Source organism: Oryctolagus cuniculus, chromosome 4 (genome assembly GCF_964237555.1).
Source record: "Oryctolagus cuniculus chromosome 4, mOryCun1.1, whole genome shotgun sequence".
Lineage (NCBI taxonomy): Eukaryota > Metazoa > Chordata > Mammalia > Lagomorpha > Leporidae > Oryctolagus > Oryctolagus cuniculus.
The window spans coordinates 109,181,323-109,197,856 of NC_091435.1; the positions used below are offsets into that span (position 1 = coordinate 109,181,323).

General features: G+C 40.2%; 1 protein-coding gene across 12 annotated transcripts in view; it reads left to right on the forward strand.

Annotated features, from left to right (window-relative positions):
* The window catches only part of TNIK (TRAF2 and NCK interacting kinase), a 399,091-nt gene that overhangs the window by 341,453 nt on the left and 41,104 nt on the right, over positions 1 to 16,534 (forward strand). For 8 of the 12 annotated variants that reach the window (XM_017346916.3, XM_017346919.3, XM_017346918.3 and 5 more), the window contains 3 exons: positions 8,857 to 9,020; positions 11,337 to 11,434; positions 12,928 to 12,951. In XM_017346916.3, coding sequence (XP_017202405.2) covers positions 8,857 to 9,020; positions 11,337 to 11,434; positions 12,928 to 12,951 — 286 coding nt within the window. The remainder of the gene's footprint in view (positions 1 to 8,856; positions 9,021 to 11,336; positions 11,435 to 12,927; positions 12,952 to 16,534) is intronic. The other 4 variants (XM_017346917.3, XM_017346921.3, XM_008266491.4 and 1 more) reach the window with 1 other exon arrangement.

Genomic DNA, 16,534 nt, shown 5'->3' on the forward strand with positions numbered 1-16,534 from the left:
CCCTGTGTGGTCCTTGGGAAAGAGCTTCTGATCTCTGGCTCCTGTGGGTATATCATTCGCCTGCTAACTACCTCCAACTTTGTTCAGCTGTGCAGAATAACTTCCCTGTTGAATCAAAAAAAAAGAGAGAGAGAGAGAGGTTTACCACGCCTAACCTGGGAGTGTCACCTTAGGCACACCAAACAGAGCTCTCAGGCCACACCCATCTCAAGCCCTAAGGCTCCCTCAAAAACAGATAGTCCACTTAATCTAGAGTCGTAGTATAACAAGAAAAAGCACCACAGTGAAGAAACCAAATATCTCCAATATGACAAATAACAAACGCAAAAACCAAGGTAATAAAAACAAGGAAGTCACCATGAAGCCCTCAAATGAAAAAGACACCCCAATTCAAGATTATGAGGATGATGACATAGAAGAAATGCAAGAAGCAGATCTCAAAAAATTGATAAGAACATTAAGAAGTTCTCAAAAACAAATTCTTGAACTACAGAAATCCTTAATGGACAAGATAGAAAATCTCTCTCGTGAAAATGAAATATTAAGGAGGAATCAAAATGAAACGAAACAACTAGTACAACAGGAAACTGGGATAGTGACTGAAGTGAAGAATTCAATAGATCAAATGAAAAACACAATAGAGAGCCTTACAAACAGAATGGGAGAAGCAGAAGAGAGAATATCGGACTTAGAAGACAGAGAACAGGAAAGGATACAGTCAGACCAAAGAAAAGAAGAGGAAATTAGGAATCTAAAACATATTGTCGGGAATCTTCAGGATACTATTAAAAAACCCAACATTCGGGTTCTAGGAGTTCCTGAAGGCATGGAGAGGGAGAAAGGATTAGAAGGCCTTTTTAGTGAGATATTAGCAGAAAATTTCCCAGGTTTGGAGAAGGACAGAGAAATCCTAGTACAGGAAGCTCACAGAACCCCTAATAAACACGACCAAAAGAGACCCTCACCACGGCACGTTGTAATTAAACTCTCCACAGTGAAACATAAAGAAAAGATCCTAAAATGTGCAAGAGAGAAACGTCAGATTACTCTCAGAGGATCTCCAATCAGACTCACAGCTGACTTCTCATCAGAAACTCTACAAGCTAGGAGGGAATGGCAAGATATAGCCCAGGTACTAAGAGAGAACAACTGCCAGCCCAGAATATTATATCCTGCCAAGCTCTCATTTGTGAATGAAGGTGAAATAAAGACTTTTCATAACAAACAGAAATTGAAAGAATTTGTTGCCACTCGTCCAGCCCTGCAAAAGATGCTTAAAGATGTGTTACACACAGAAACAAAGAAACACGGTCATCAATATGAAAGAAGGTAAAGGAAGGAAACCAAGGAAGGAAAGCTCACAGCAAAAGATCACAGGGAATTCAAAGCATATATTAGAACTTATCTTTGGCAAATGGCAGGGCAAAGTTACCACTTATCATTAGTCACATTGAACGTGAATGGCCTGAACTGTCCAGTTAAAAGACACCGTTTGGCTGATTGGGTTAAAAAACAAAACCCATCTATTTGCTGCTTACAAGAAACACATCTTTCCAACAAAGATCCATACAGACTGAAAGTGAAAGGCTGGAAAAAGATATACCATGCCAACAGAAATGAAAAAAGAGCAGGCGTAGCCATCTTAATATCAGACACCATAAACTTTACCACAAAAACCATTAAGAGAGACAAAGAGGGACACTACATAATGATTAAGGGATCAATTCAACAGGAAGATATAACAATTATCAATGTATATGCACCTAACTACAGGGCACCGGTTTATCTAAAAGATTTGTTAACGGACTTAAAGGGAGACTTAGACCCCAATACAATAGTACTGGGGGACTTCAATACTCCACTCTCAGAAATAGACAGATCAATAGGACAGAAGATCAACAAGGATACAGTAGATTTAAACGACACTATAGCCCAAATGGATCTAACAGATATATACAGAACTTTCAATCCTACAGCTAAAGATTATACATTCTTCTCAGCAGTACATGGAACCTTCTCTAGGATTGACCACATACTAGGCCATAAAGCAAGTCTCAGCAAATTCAAAAGAATTAGAATCATACCATGCAGCTTCTCAGACCATAAAGGAATGAAGTTGGAAATGAACAACTCAGGAATCCCTAGAGCATACGCAAACACATGGAGATTGAACAACATGCTCCTGAATGAACAATGGGTCATAGAAGAAATCAAAAGAGAAATCAAAAACTTTCTGGAAGTAAATGAGGATAACAGCACAACATACCAAAACTTATGGGACGCAGCAAAAGCAGTGTTAAGAGGAAAGTTTATATCAATAGGTGCCTACATCAAGAAATTGGAAAGGCACCAAATAGATGAGCTTTCTATTCACCTCAAGGATCTAGAAAACCTACAGCAAACCAGACCCAAATCTAGTAGGAGAAGAGAAATAATTAAAATCAGAGAAGAAATCAACAGGATTGAATCAAGAAAAACATTACAAAAAATCAGCCAAACGAGGAGCTGGTTTTTTGAAAAAATAAACAAAATTGACACCCCATTGGCCCAACTAACTAAAAAAAGAAGAGAAAAGACCCAAATCAATAAAATCAGAGATGAAAAAGGAAATGTAACAACAGACACCACAGAAATAAAAAGAATCATCAGAAATTACTACAAGGACTTGTATGCCAGCAAACAGGGAAACCTATCAGAAATGGATAGATTCCTGGACACATGCAACCTACCTAAATTGAACCAGGAAGACATCGAAAACCTAAACAGACCCATAACTGAGACAGAAATTGAAACAGTAATAAAGGCCCTCCCAACAAAGAAAAGCCCAGGACCAGATGGATTCACTGCTGAATTCTACCAGACATTTAAAGAAGAACTAACTCCAATTCTTCTCAAACTATTCAGAACAATTGAAGAAGAGGGAATCCTCCCAAATTCTTTCTATGAAGCCAGCATCACCTTAATTCCTAAGCCGGGAAAAGATGCAGCACTGAAAGAGAATTACAGACCAATATCCCTGATGAACATAGATGCAAAAATCCTCAATAAAATTCTCGCCAATAGAATGCAACAACACATCAGAAAGATCATCCACCCAGACCAAGTGGGATTTATCCCTGGTATGCAGGGATGGTTTAATGTGCGCAAGACAATCAATGTGATACACCACATTAACAGACTGCAGAAGAAAAACCATATGATTCTCTCAATAGATGCTGAGAAAGCATTTGATAAAATACAACACCCGTTCATGATGAAAACTCTAAGCAAACTGGGTTTGGAAGGAACATTCCTCAATACAATCAAAGCAATCTATGAAAAACCCACAGCCAACATCCTATTGAATGGGGAAAAGTTGGAAGCATTTCCACTGAGATCTGGGACCAGACAGGGATGTCCACTCTCACCACTGCTATTCAATATAGTTCTGGAGGTTCTAGCCAGAGCTATTAGGCAAGAAAAAGAAATTAAAGGGATACAAATTGGGAAGGAAGAACTCAAACTATCCCTCTTTGCAGATGACATGATTCTTTATTTAGGGGACCCAAAGAACTCTACCAAGAGACTATTGGAACTCATAGAAGAGTTTGGCAAAGTAGCAGGGTATAAAATCAATGCACAAAAATCAACAGCCTTTGTATACACAGACAATGCCATGGCTGAGGAAGAACTTCTAAGATCAATCCCATTCACAATAGCTACAAAAACAATCAAATACCTTGGAATAAACTTAACCAAGGACGTTAAAGATCTCTACGATGAAAATTACAAAACCTTAAAGAAAGAAATAGAAGAGGATACCAAGAAATGGAAAAATCTTCCATGCTCATGGATTGGAAGAATCAATATCATCAAAATGTCCATTCTCCCAAAAGCAATTTATAGATTCAATGCAATACCAATCAAGATACCGAAGACCTTCTTCTCAGATCTGGAAAAATTGGTGCTGAAATTTATATGGAGGCACAAGAGACCTCGAATAGCTAAAGCAATCTTGTACAACAAAAACAAAGCCGGAGGCATCACAATACCAGATTTCAGGACATACTACAGGGCAGTTGTAATCAAAACAGCATGGTACTGGTACAGAAACAGAAGGATAGACCAATGGAACAGAATTGAAATACCAGAAATCAACCCAAACATCTACAGCCAACTTATATTTGATCAAGGATCTAAAACTAATTCCTGGAGCAAGGACAGTCTATTCAATAAATGGTGCTGGGAAAATTGGATTTCCACGTGCAGAATCATGAAGCAAGACCCCTACCTTACACCTTACACAAAAATCCACTCAACATGGATTAAAGACCTAAATCTACGACCTGACACCATCAAGTTACTAGAGAACATTGGAGAAACCCTTCAAGATATTGGCACAGGCAAAGAGTTTCTGGAAAAGACCCGGGAGGCACAGGCAGTCAAAGCCAAAATTAACTATTGGGATTGCATCAAATTGAGAAGTTTCTGTACTGCAAAAGAAACAGTCAGGAGAGTGAAGAGACAACCGACAGAATGGGAAAAAATATTTGCAAACTATGCAACAGATAAAGGGTTAATAACCAGAATCTACAAAGAGATCAAGAAACTCCACAAAAACAAAACCAACAACCCAATTAAGAGATGGGCCAAGGACCTCAATAGACATTTTTCAAAAGAGGAAATCCAAATGGCCAACAGGCACATGAAAAAATGTTCAAGGTCATTAGCAATCAGAGAAATGCAAATCAAAACCACAATGAGGTTCCACCTCACCCCGGTTAGAATGGCTCACATTCAGAAATCTACCAACAACAGATGCTGGCGAGGATGTGGGGAAAAAGGGACACTAACCCACTGTTGGTGGGAATGCAAACTGGTCAAGCCACTATGGAAATCAGTCTGGAGATTCCTCAGAAACCTGAAGATAACCCTACCGTTCGACCCAGCCATCCCACTCCTTGGAATTTACCCAAAGGAATTTAAATTGGCAAACAAAAAAGCGGTCTGCAGCCTAATGTTTATTGCAGCTCAATTCACAATAGCTAAGACCTGGAACCAACCTAAATGCCCATCAACGGTAGACTGGATAAAGAAATTATGGGATATGTACTCTTTAGAATACTATACTGCAGTAAGAAACAACGAAATCCAGTCATTTGCAACAAAATGGAGGAATCTGGAACACATCATGCTGAGTGAAATAAGCCAGTCCCAAAGGGACAAATACCATATGTTCTCCCTGATCGGTGACAACTGACTGAACACCAAAAAGGAAACTTGTTGAAGTGAAAGGGACACTATGGGAAACGGTGACTTGATCAGCATAGCCCTGACTGTTAATGAACAACTTAATACATTATCCCTCTTAGTAGTTTTTTTGTCTGTTCTACTTAATATGACTGATTTAATTCTGTAATTAATACACAGTTATTCTTAAGTGTTGAAATTTAACTGAAATGTGATCCCTGTTAAACATAAGAGTAGGAATAAGAGAGGGAAGAGATATATAATTTGGGACATGCTCAAGCTGACTTGCCCCAAATGGTAGAGTTAGAAACATACCAGGGGACTCCAATTTAATCCCACCAAGGTGGCATGTACCAATGCCATCTCACTAGTCCAAGTGATCAATTTCAGTTCGCAATTGATCATAATGAAAGGACTAAGAGTCAAAGGGAGCACATAAGCAAGTCTAGTACCTGCTAACACTAACCGATAGAATAAATAAAGGGGAGAGTGATCCAACATGGGAAGTGAGATACTCAGCAGACTCATAGAATGGCAGATGCCCTAAATAGCACTCTGGCCTCAGAATCAGCCCTAAAGGCATTCAGATCTGGCTGAAAAGCCCATGAGAGTATTTCAGGCATGGAAAGCCAAGACACTCTGGCAAAAGATCTCTGTGAGTGAGATCTCAGTGAAAAGAACAGGTCATCAAAGAAGGAGGTACCTTTCTCTGAAGGGAGGAGAGAACCTCCACTTTGACTATGACCTTGTCTAAACAAGATAAGAGTCGGAGAACTCAAGGGGCTTCCATAGCCTTGGAAACTCATGACTGGAGCATAGGGAGATTACTGATGCCATAGACAGGAGTGTCAATTTGTAAAGTCAACAACAGGAGTCACTGTGCACTTACTCCTCATGTAGGATCTCTGTCATTAATGTGCTGTGCATTGAGATTTAATGCTATAACGAGTACTCAAATAATATATTTCACTTTGTGTTTCTATGGGGGTGCAAACTGTTGAAATCTTTACTTAATGCATACTAAACTGATCCTCTGTAAAAAAAAAAAAAAAAGAAAAGAATAGAAACTATCAACTCCCAACTTGACTCTCACTGGGATTAAACATGACAATAGGTCTGATCTGATTTCATCATCATTAAAAAAAATCATCTATTATTTTTCACTTTATGTTTCTGTGTGGGAGCAAACTGTTGAAATCCTTACTTAATGTATACTAAGCTGATCTTCTGTATATTAAGATAATCGAAAATGAATCTTGATGTGAATGGAAGGGGAGAGGGAGTGGGAAAGGGGAGGGTTGTGGGTGGGAGGGACGGTATGGGGGGGAAGCCATAGTAATCCATTATTCGTACTTTGGAAACGTATATTCATTAAATAAAAGTTTAAAAAAAAAAAAAAAAAAAAGAACAGGTCTTTAAAGAGGGAGGTGCCTTTCTCTGAAGGGAGGAGAGAACCTCCACTTTGACTATGACCTTGTCTAAACAAGATAAGAGTCGGAGAACTCAAGGGGCTTCCATAGCCTTGGAAACTCATGACTGGTGCATAGGGAGATTATTGATGCCATAAACAGGAGTGTCAATTTGTAAAGTCAACAACAGGAGTCACTGTGCACTTACTCCTCATGTAGGATCTCTGTCCTTAATGTGCTGTACACTGAGGCTTAATGCTATAACGAGTACTCAAACAGTATATTTCACTTTGTGTTTCTATGGGGGTGCAAACGATTGAAATCTTTACTTAATGTACACTAAACTGATCTTCTGTAAAAAAAAAAAAAATTATCAATTCCCAACTTGACTCTCACTGGGATTAAACATGACAATAGGTCTGATCTGATTTCATCATCATTTAAAAAAAATCATCTATTATTTCTCACTTTATGTTTCTGTGTGGGAACAAACTGTTGAAATCCTTACTTAAGGTATACTAAGCTGATCTTCTGTATATTAAGATAATCGAAAATGAATCTTGATGTGAATGGAAGGGGAGAGGGAGTGGGAAAGGGGAGGGTTGTGGGTGGGAGGGACGGTATGGGGGGGAAAGCCATTGTAACCCATGAGTCGTACTTTGGAAATTTATATTCATTAAATAAAAGATAAAAAAAAAATAAAGGAGATGGGAGTACGTCTTTCTGAACAATAGAAAAGTTAGTGTTTCAGAAATACCACACATGTATCATTTGCAGCATTTTCAAATTAAGGGTATTTCCAATATGGATCCTAATCATTTCAATCACCTAGATGCAAACAATTTTCACAAAAATACTTGAGACACAAAGGAGTGGCCACTACAATAGCCAGCATTTTTGAAGTTTTCTTTAAGTTTACCAATACTTAGTTACTCTGCAATTGATGCTACTAGGTTGACTTAGTAGCCCCTTTACCATAAAACCTGCAAAGATAAATATAAGTCCTACATTTACATGACAAAAAATAAATTATGAGAACATATTTATTTTTACATAGTTTTCCACTGATGTTTTCCAGGGTTACAAGCCATCTATACCAAATCAAACTTTTCTGGCTAATCTATTACCACAAAGCATGAATCTCGTATTTTGAAAGAAGGCATTTTGTTTAGTTGCTGCTTTATAAGGATGCCATTTTCTGGTGAAGTTGTGTGGACTAAGTTACTGTTAAGTGTCTCAAGGGCAGGAGCCATCTTATTTTTGAATTTGTCTGTGCCTGGTACACACTTGGGATGTTCCTGAAGTGGGCAGAGCAAGAACTAAAGCATACGATTACACTTCTCTGTGATCTTTCCTAACACCATGGGACTCTGTGAATAAGAATGTGAAATTCGCTTTAGAGAACTGAAGAGTTTGGGCACGTGGTGGAGTTGTGAAGGGATGCGTTTCATCCCCTGAGCAGTAGATTTAAGCAAGAGCTTTGAGTTTCCAGTCTCGCAAAATTATCAGTGCTCAGCATTGTATAAATATAGTGAAAATGAAAATGTCTATGAGTTATAAATTTAGATTAGAAGGAGGTACTTTATAAAATTTTTCACAATGTTGCTTATACTTTTTTAGGTTTTTCAGCCCACACTAATTTTTTTCCAAGATTTATTTATTTGAAAAGTTGAGTGAGGTTTTCTTTATTCATTCATGTATTAATGGACACCTGGGTTGACTCTATATCTTGACAATTGTCAATTATGCTGTAATGAATGCAGGTATCACTTCAACAAACTGATTTAAATTCCTTTTTTTTTTTTTATCCAGAGGTAGGACTGCTGAATAGTAATTCTACTTTTAATGTTTTGAAGAATCTCTACACTGCTTTCCACCATCATTGTACAAACTTGCATTCTCACTCTGCAACCCTACATTCTCACCAACATGGTTCATCTTTCTTGTCAGGTGTAATGTGATGACTCCTCATTGTCATTTTAATTTGAATGTCTGATTACTGACAATGATCAGTTTGTCATACACCTACTGACTGTATGCCTTTTGAAAAAAGTCTGTTTGGGTCATTTGCCCATTTGTTAAGTGAGGGTATGTGTTTTCTTGCTATATGGACTCGTTTGAACTCCTTGTGTGTTTTGGATACGAACCCCTTCCGAGGCAGGTGAGGTGTAAATGAGCAGGTTGTGAGAATAATCAGTATGCTCTGCTGTCCACACAGCAACCCGGATCTCCGGAGAACTGAGCCTGTCCTGGAGAGTCCCCTGCACAGGACCAGCAGTGGCAGCTCCTCCAGCTCCAGCACCCCCAGCTCCCAGCCCAGCTCGCAAGGAGGCTCCCAGCCAGGGTCACAAGCTGGGTCCAGTGAACGTACCAGAGTTCGAGGTAAAGCGCTGTGTCACCTTCCTGGGGAGGAGGCCCATAGACAGGGGAACAGGTTACTTCTTGACTCTCGTCCTGGCATGGCCACCCCTGTGGGACACTGCAGAGCCCCATAGCTGCTCTTAGCGTCTGCCTCCTCCCAAGAGTGGACAACCATCCCTAATTGTGTGTGTGTGACATCAGAGTGTGGACAAAGTCCTTTTTAATCTCAGGAAACAGTGCCTTCTGGAGACGTCAGCAAGAGTGATCTTACTTGCGAATACGGTCACGTAACGTGGGTGAACTTCCATGTCCATTTGATGGCCCGCCTTCACAGTTTCATGTACTCCCCGAGTGTCCTACTCCAATGTCCCAAAGTCCCATCTGGCATCCTGAATATGGTTCATATTAGTAGGTATTTCTCAAAATTCCATGAAGACTAAAATAGAACAAATATATTTGAGGAAAGAAATAAAATCTCTGGCTTGAACAGATACATTTAACTCTTCTGGTTATTCCTATTAGATAGGTAAAAATTAGCCTCTCTAAAATATCTAATTCAAATCATTGACATTGTTTAGTTTTCACTAATGAAGAAGCCTAGGAGAAGCAGTGTTGTCCAAATTATTATGAGCGTAATAATACATTGTTTCTAGCTAATCAAAATTCTCTTTTTGAATCCGCTTCTTCAGAAGGTAATTCTGCTTCCAAATGATAAAGACCAGTACTATTGAGTGCGATTTGATGAACATTAATAACACTTGTGAATTACTCTGATGAAAACCACCAGCTCTTTTTTTCTGAGCCTCTTCAGTAGACACAACCATAGTTTACCATCCAATATATATCCCTTTAAGGTCTTAAAGGCCCCATATGTGTGTTTTGAAAAACTGGTGTATAACCTGGGGTGTCCATGTCTCTAGGGATGTGGATTGGCCTCGGGCTGCCCTGCTTGCTGCCTTCTCTGGTCAAGGGCGTCTCCCAGAGCTACAGAAGTCTTTATTGCCAGGATCCAAATATAAATTGAATTTAGAAAATGTTTTGCCCCTGCCTTTCTTTCTAATCATATACTTAGTTACAGAAAATATCAAAGAAAACCAAATTTACACATAGCAGTTGAATTCCCTCATTCAGGCTTAATTCTTATATTCTTTCCTTTGGCCCCTAGCTCTTCTGGGTTAAAACAGATCTCTCTACTGTAGATTAGATCTTCACTCCCTGCACTCTCATCACCCTAAGAGCTGCTTGCTCACTCCTTTGCTCTATAAGTCTGGTCTAGGGCCCTTCCCCCCAGGCATACCCTCCTCCCTGCCCCCACATCATTCTTTCTACCTTAAAGGGGGCCAGACCACTTCTCACTCCGACTTAAAAACTATTCTACCAAATAAAATAGGTTTCCTTTTTTTCTTTTTCTTTTTTCCATAAAAGTTCATCAGAATAATCTGTTCTGCTGGGTAACTAGTCAAAGCAGCAGCCAAGTTGAGAAATTGCACTGAGAGTTTGGGCTCGCACATGGCTTAAGAATGGGACTTGCAGAATTGAGTCAGAATCTCAGCTCTCCCCGATTTCAGCATCACCTCTGGCCAGTGGTGTCATCTTTCTCTCTTTCTTTCTTTTTTAACAATTTGTATTTTTTTATTTTTATTTTATTTTTTGACAGGCAAAGTGGACAGTGAGAGAGAGAGACAGAGAGAAAGGTCTTCCTTTGCCATTGGTTCACCCTCCAATGGCCGCCATGGCCGGCACGCTGCGGCCAGCCACTACACTGATCCGAAGGCAGGAGCCAGGTGCTTCTCCTGGTCTCCCATGGGGTGCAGGGCCCAAGGACTTGGGCCATCCTCCACTGCACTCCCAGGCCACAGGAGAGAGCTGGCCTGGAAGAGGGGCAACCGGGACAGAATCCGGCGCCCCCACTGGGACTAGAACCCGGTGTGCCGGCGCCGCAAGGCAGAGGATTAGCCTATTGAGCTGCAGTGTCGGCCTCATCTTTCTAAATCTGTGCTGACAGTAAAATCAAAAAATAGCACCACCCTTTTGGGTTGGAACAGAGGATTAAGTGAGATAATTGACGTAGAATGCATTTAGCACTGTGCATACCCAATAAATGGTACTTGCTGTAGTGTTTCTGATTACTAGTAAGTTCCAGGTTAGAAGCCTAACTGCGCTTGCCCAAACATTTATTTATTTATTTTTTTGCCATGAATGTGCTTGAGGATTTGCTGGAGTGAGTGCTGTGTCCACGGAACAACTCTGACGGCGTGACTCAATCCCAGATGACTCATCCAGAGCATGAGTCCCTACTTTTTGAGGTCTTTCCTGACCCTCTATTTGTTCCTGCAGCCAACAGCAAGTCAGAAGGATCACCTGTGCTCCCCCATGAGCCTGCCAAGGTGAAACCAGAAGAATCCAGGGACATTACCCGGCCTGGTCGACCAGCTGTGAGTGCTTTTCTCTCTGCGTTTGTACCTCGATTAATTTACCACAGAACACACAGGTTACAGCAGTCAGGGTACACTCAGGAGTATAAACCAAAACTGTTGATTATTGAGAAGAATGAAGTCCTGAGCACCAAATAGGCAGTCATACTGATATCGGAATTTGATCCCTTAAAATTATATATGAAATGTGGCTCCTTAAAGTTCTCCAGAAGTCCCATCTGGGGTGCCACATATGTTACTGGAATTTGGGGTGCCATACGATATCACCATATGCTATTAATAAATCCCCAATATTAAGCCCATGTGGGTTCTTGCCTAATATTCAGAGAAGAATTCTGAATATCGGCATAAATGAACGAGGCAGCATGGTACAATTTAAGCTTTTATTTGTGCTAAAGATGCATAGGAGAGTGAGGGCTTTATCTAAGAGAGAGGGGTAGATCTAGATTCATACTGAGTACCAGGAACCAGCCAGTGGAAGAGCAGCTAGGCCCAGAAGCCTAGGGCGGGTAGGCCAGAAAGCCACCTGCCCAGGAAGCGCAGGGCTACAGCCAGCCCCCTCCTGGCAAGAGGCCAGGGCGAGGGAGGGAGGTAAAAAAGGGCAGGACATACCCTGTCCCAGGATTTTAATCCACTCTCAAAGGGGAGTGGCTAATTAACCTGATTGGCCGGTGGGCACTCAGGTGTGGCCAGGTAGGAACAGGAGGTCACACAGGGGCGTGGTGAAGGCGTGGTCTTCCAGCTCACAAACCTAATCAATTTTAACCTGTATGCCTGTCTACTTCAATACCTGATCAGCAAAGAAATGAACCAATCTTGGAGTGCATCCTGTGCCCTCAGATGTTGCACTTAATATTAGCATGTCTTTAGAAAATGAAACAGGAGGAATAATATATCATTCTATAATTTCTATGCAACAACTTTGGCAAAAAGATGTTGAAACTGAAAGTTAAAGAGACTTGGACACTTTCTATGATTTATTTACTGTTCTACTGTGCTTTTTCCCCATATTATTTTCCATGTTTGTTACTATTACAGTTTTTCTGTTACTTTTCATGCCGCTAGGCCTGTTTTCTGGATAAAAATTGATAAGCATGGTGCAATTTAAAATTAAATCCAGCGTCACTGCTGTGACGTGATAGACCAAGACATCTTAAAGAATGAAATAAAAGCACAGAGGCTACAATTTGAAAGTTGAAAAATAATTTAGAATGAGTGACTATCAACTTTTTAAAAATTTGCGGAGAATCTTTTCTACAGAATGAATGTCGAGTCTATCTGGTTTACTCTGTTTGTTCACCTAAAAGTGAAGAAGTACACTGAGAGTAATAACCAGGGGGACTCGCACAGTTCCCGGCTGGTGTTTTCTTTGCTCTTTTGTATTATCAGCTGTTTTGGGAAATGATTCCAATGTGTCTAACTTGCTGCCTTGCCTTTCTTCTGGCTTTCTCCCCTTCTATGGATTCTTCTGGATTGGGTTCTTCTTATCTCAGAGCTATAAGAAAGCTATAGATGAGGTTAGTATTTTCTCTTCTTGATTGTATTTTCATAAGATGTAAATGTTAACCAGTTTCCTGATTTTGACATTCAGAAAGGTGGCCAATGGGATCACAGATGTAAAGTCACAGGCAGACCTGCTGGGCGAGTGCCCCTCCAATGGAAGCTACCCTCAGACCTACCCATGTGAAGCCTTTCTTTTAAGCTGTCACTTTTCCAGTGTCCAGTTGGTTAATAACAAGTATCAAGGCCTTGTTAATGGGACCATTTCTCTATTCAGTATCTTCCCATAGCAAACCTGTACCTGACAGCCTTGCTAGGGGATAGCTCTCTGCAGTTTCATTAACAAAGAGACGTCAGTCCTAGGACACTGCAAATTTCTAGGGTGTGATTTTGAACAGAAAGTGACTGAGTACTGCTAGATTAATCTTATGGGACATTAACAACACCATCAACAGCAACGTTAGTTAATGAATCTTGGTGAGTGAAATGACTCTCTTATCTGTTGAGACATTTTTTCATTAGAAAAATATATGGCTTTGTCAGTCGCAGGTAGATCATTAAGAAGCCTGATTGCCTTACTGCTGTTTGTCAGGCCTGCATGAATACCATACAGCAGAGTAGATTTTTTTTTAAGAGGTAGGCCTTGCAAAGCACTCAAAATGCATGGAATCTGAGAATACTGTTATGGCTTTAAGGCTTTTCACTCTGCTGAGCACTGTTTTGGTGAGTTTACACAGAAAAGGCATGGCTTTGTGATGAGAAATCTGCATTGAGATCCCCCAGTAGACAACTGACTGGGACAAGTTTCTAACCTCTCTTGGCCAGACTTTCCTCAGCTGTCCAATGGGGATAAAAACCCTGCCCTACCCAGCTCAGTGGAGTGTTAGGCTCGCTCGAGGTCATGTGTGCAGAAGCATTTTGTGACGTGTAAAGAGCTGCAGAAAGCCAAGAGGTGATCTTGTTTGTTGAGGATGGGGCCAGAGGCATGGAGCTGGCAAGCGGGAGAAGCATGTGTCTGTGCACCTGGTCTTTACCAAAGAGCCTCACTTGTGCAGAATTATGATCCTGTCACTCTGCAGAGTAATCCAGAAAGTTACCGTAGTTAAAGAATGATTGATTGTATGAGTGAGATGCTGCATGTCTAGCGTGGGGTTGTCATGCACAGGAAGGGCAGAGGGGACCTTGTTGACTGTTGTGTGCTGTGGTCTTGCCCACTCCTTTCCCTCATGGTAGTGACAAGGACAAGGGTTATCACCATGTTCAGCAGCTTTCTGCCAGAACATTGGCTGCTAATACATACGGTTTTGTGTGTGAACAATCCAACAGTAATTTCACCCCACCGGAAATTGGCTTGAAGATTGCTGGTTAACCTAGGACATTTTGGCCTTTGAAAACTTGCTTTGTGTACTGTGGTGTGCTCTACCACGCTGGGCAGAGTTGAAAGAGGGCCACAAAGACATAAGCCATGATGAGCAGTTGGGGGAGTGTGAGCTGCACACTGTAATCCCTGGAGCCACGTGTGGTTGGAAGAAGCCCTGCAGGTGAATCTGATAACCCTACCCCTTGAGCATCACTGATCTAATCCAGTGCAAGTCCAGGGTTGCTTGGTTCTACCGAACCCAGTGGTTCTCCACCTGGAATGGTGCCTCTACTCCCCTTCTAGAGGACACTGGGAAAAGTCTAGAGACGGTTCAGGTTGTCACACTCAGGGCTGCCAGGGGGCGCCCCTAGTATCTTGTGCATAGAGAGTGGCTACCAAATATCACAATGCACAAGAGAGCTCCCCATGATAAAGAACTGCCTGGCCCCAAATGTCAATAGTGCCATGGCTGAGGAACCTTGAGCTTAAATCCCTCCCCCCCTTCTCCTTTCAAAAGCATGGCTATGGCTTCCCTCTCAGAGACTGCTTTTCCCTTTAGATACCCTGAGATTGCAACGAAAGTCCTAAAACGTCTTTGAAAATGTGTTGCCTGTTGATACTAATTTGATGGTTCAATTCTTCATAAAAATCTGAAGGAGTGCTCATTAATTTGGAGTTGTGGTCTAAGGAATATGAGACAATAGAGCATAGTGTGTGACTATTTAGTACAGCCTTTGAAAATAAGTATTTGCTTTAGACAGTCAAATACGTGACATGAAGATTATGCATATAACCAAGCACTGGTTTTACCACTGTTGTTTTGTTAGTGCATGGGATTCTGGAACAAAACAAAACTTTAAGCATGCAGGCTGGTGCAAATCTGTAGACTGGCTGGAACTAGCGGCCTCAACCAGTCTGATCCCTTCTTTCCTCACTTGAGGAGGCTGAAGCTGAGTGACCTGCCTAGTGTCTTAGCTTAGGCTTCCTAACAAGAAGTAAGTTATTACATAGAGGAAAGACCAGCTCAAAACTTTTAAACAAAATAATAGTTCAAAGAGTTGAATGGAAATTTGCATAAACTATCTTGTTTCTAAAAAGAGGAAAAAGCAAGTTTTCAGACAAGGTGTGCATAATAACTGTCAGGTTACATAAGCTTTACTGAATGAAAAATTATATCAAGTTGGCTCTAAAATGGGTTAGATCACAGAAGCCTTTGGGTAAGAGCCCCTTCACTATCTTTAATTTTACTCTGTCGAAAAACCCTACTATATTGCCATATTTCTTTTTTAGTTATGTGTTCTCAAATATTTTCATGCTAAATAGCACTTTTATTCCCTTTTCTTAATACTTTTTAGCTTCAGGCTTGAGATAGCCAAGCAATAAATTAGCACAAAGGCTCATTATATAGAGAAAATTGGTATTGTCAGAGAATAAAATGTATGAAGATGGATCTGAACCCAATGGTGTCAGTTTTAGAGCATGTCTACTTATATAACTTTGCTTTGATAAGTTTTTGCATAGGCAGTGAATACAAAACAAAACTTTAACTAAGCATGCAGGCTGTTGGCAATGGAAGGTTAGTTCTTCTGACTGGTAGTGCTACTTCAGAGTTCCTGATTTACCTTGGTGTTTTCATGGCATCTCACCCCACAAGCTGTTACCAATTAAAAGAAACCTGCAGTTATTTCTAATGTGTCAGGAAAGTTAGATTTTTAATAGCACCAGAAACAAAAAAATTGAAAGCAAAATCATAAAGCAGGTCAGAACGTTAAAGTGTTTCTAAATACAGTGTTTAGAAAAATGTAGGTCATTTTCAGAAGTGAAACTTGTTTTAAAATCAGTGGGCTATTGGGCTACCTAAATATTTCTAAATAACTGATTTTTAAAATCTCTAGTTTTGAAATGTCAAAAATAAGGAAAACCAAGTCCTGGGGAAAATGTATAATTAAATAAATCATAGCTAATAGTGTTATATTTTACTCATAATTATTAACAATAGAAATAAACTATTTTAAACCATATTCTCTCTTTAAATTTATGATAAAATGCAACTTTTAATGACACATAACATTTTAAATGCTAATTTTGTTCTTTAATTTAACTTAACCTGGCCTTAATTTACAGAAGTCATAAAATAATTTGTTGTTATTTTATTGGTTTGAAAGATTATAATATCCTTTTCCTTTCATAATCTTAACAAATATCTAGGTGATATTTTCTGAGAGTATTCAAGTACAGCA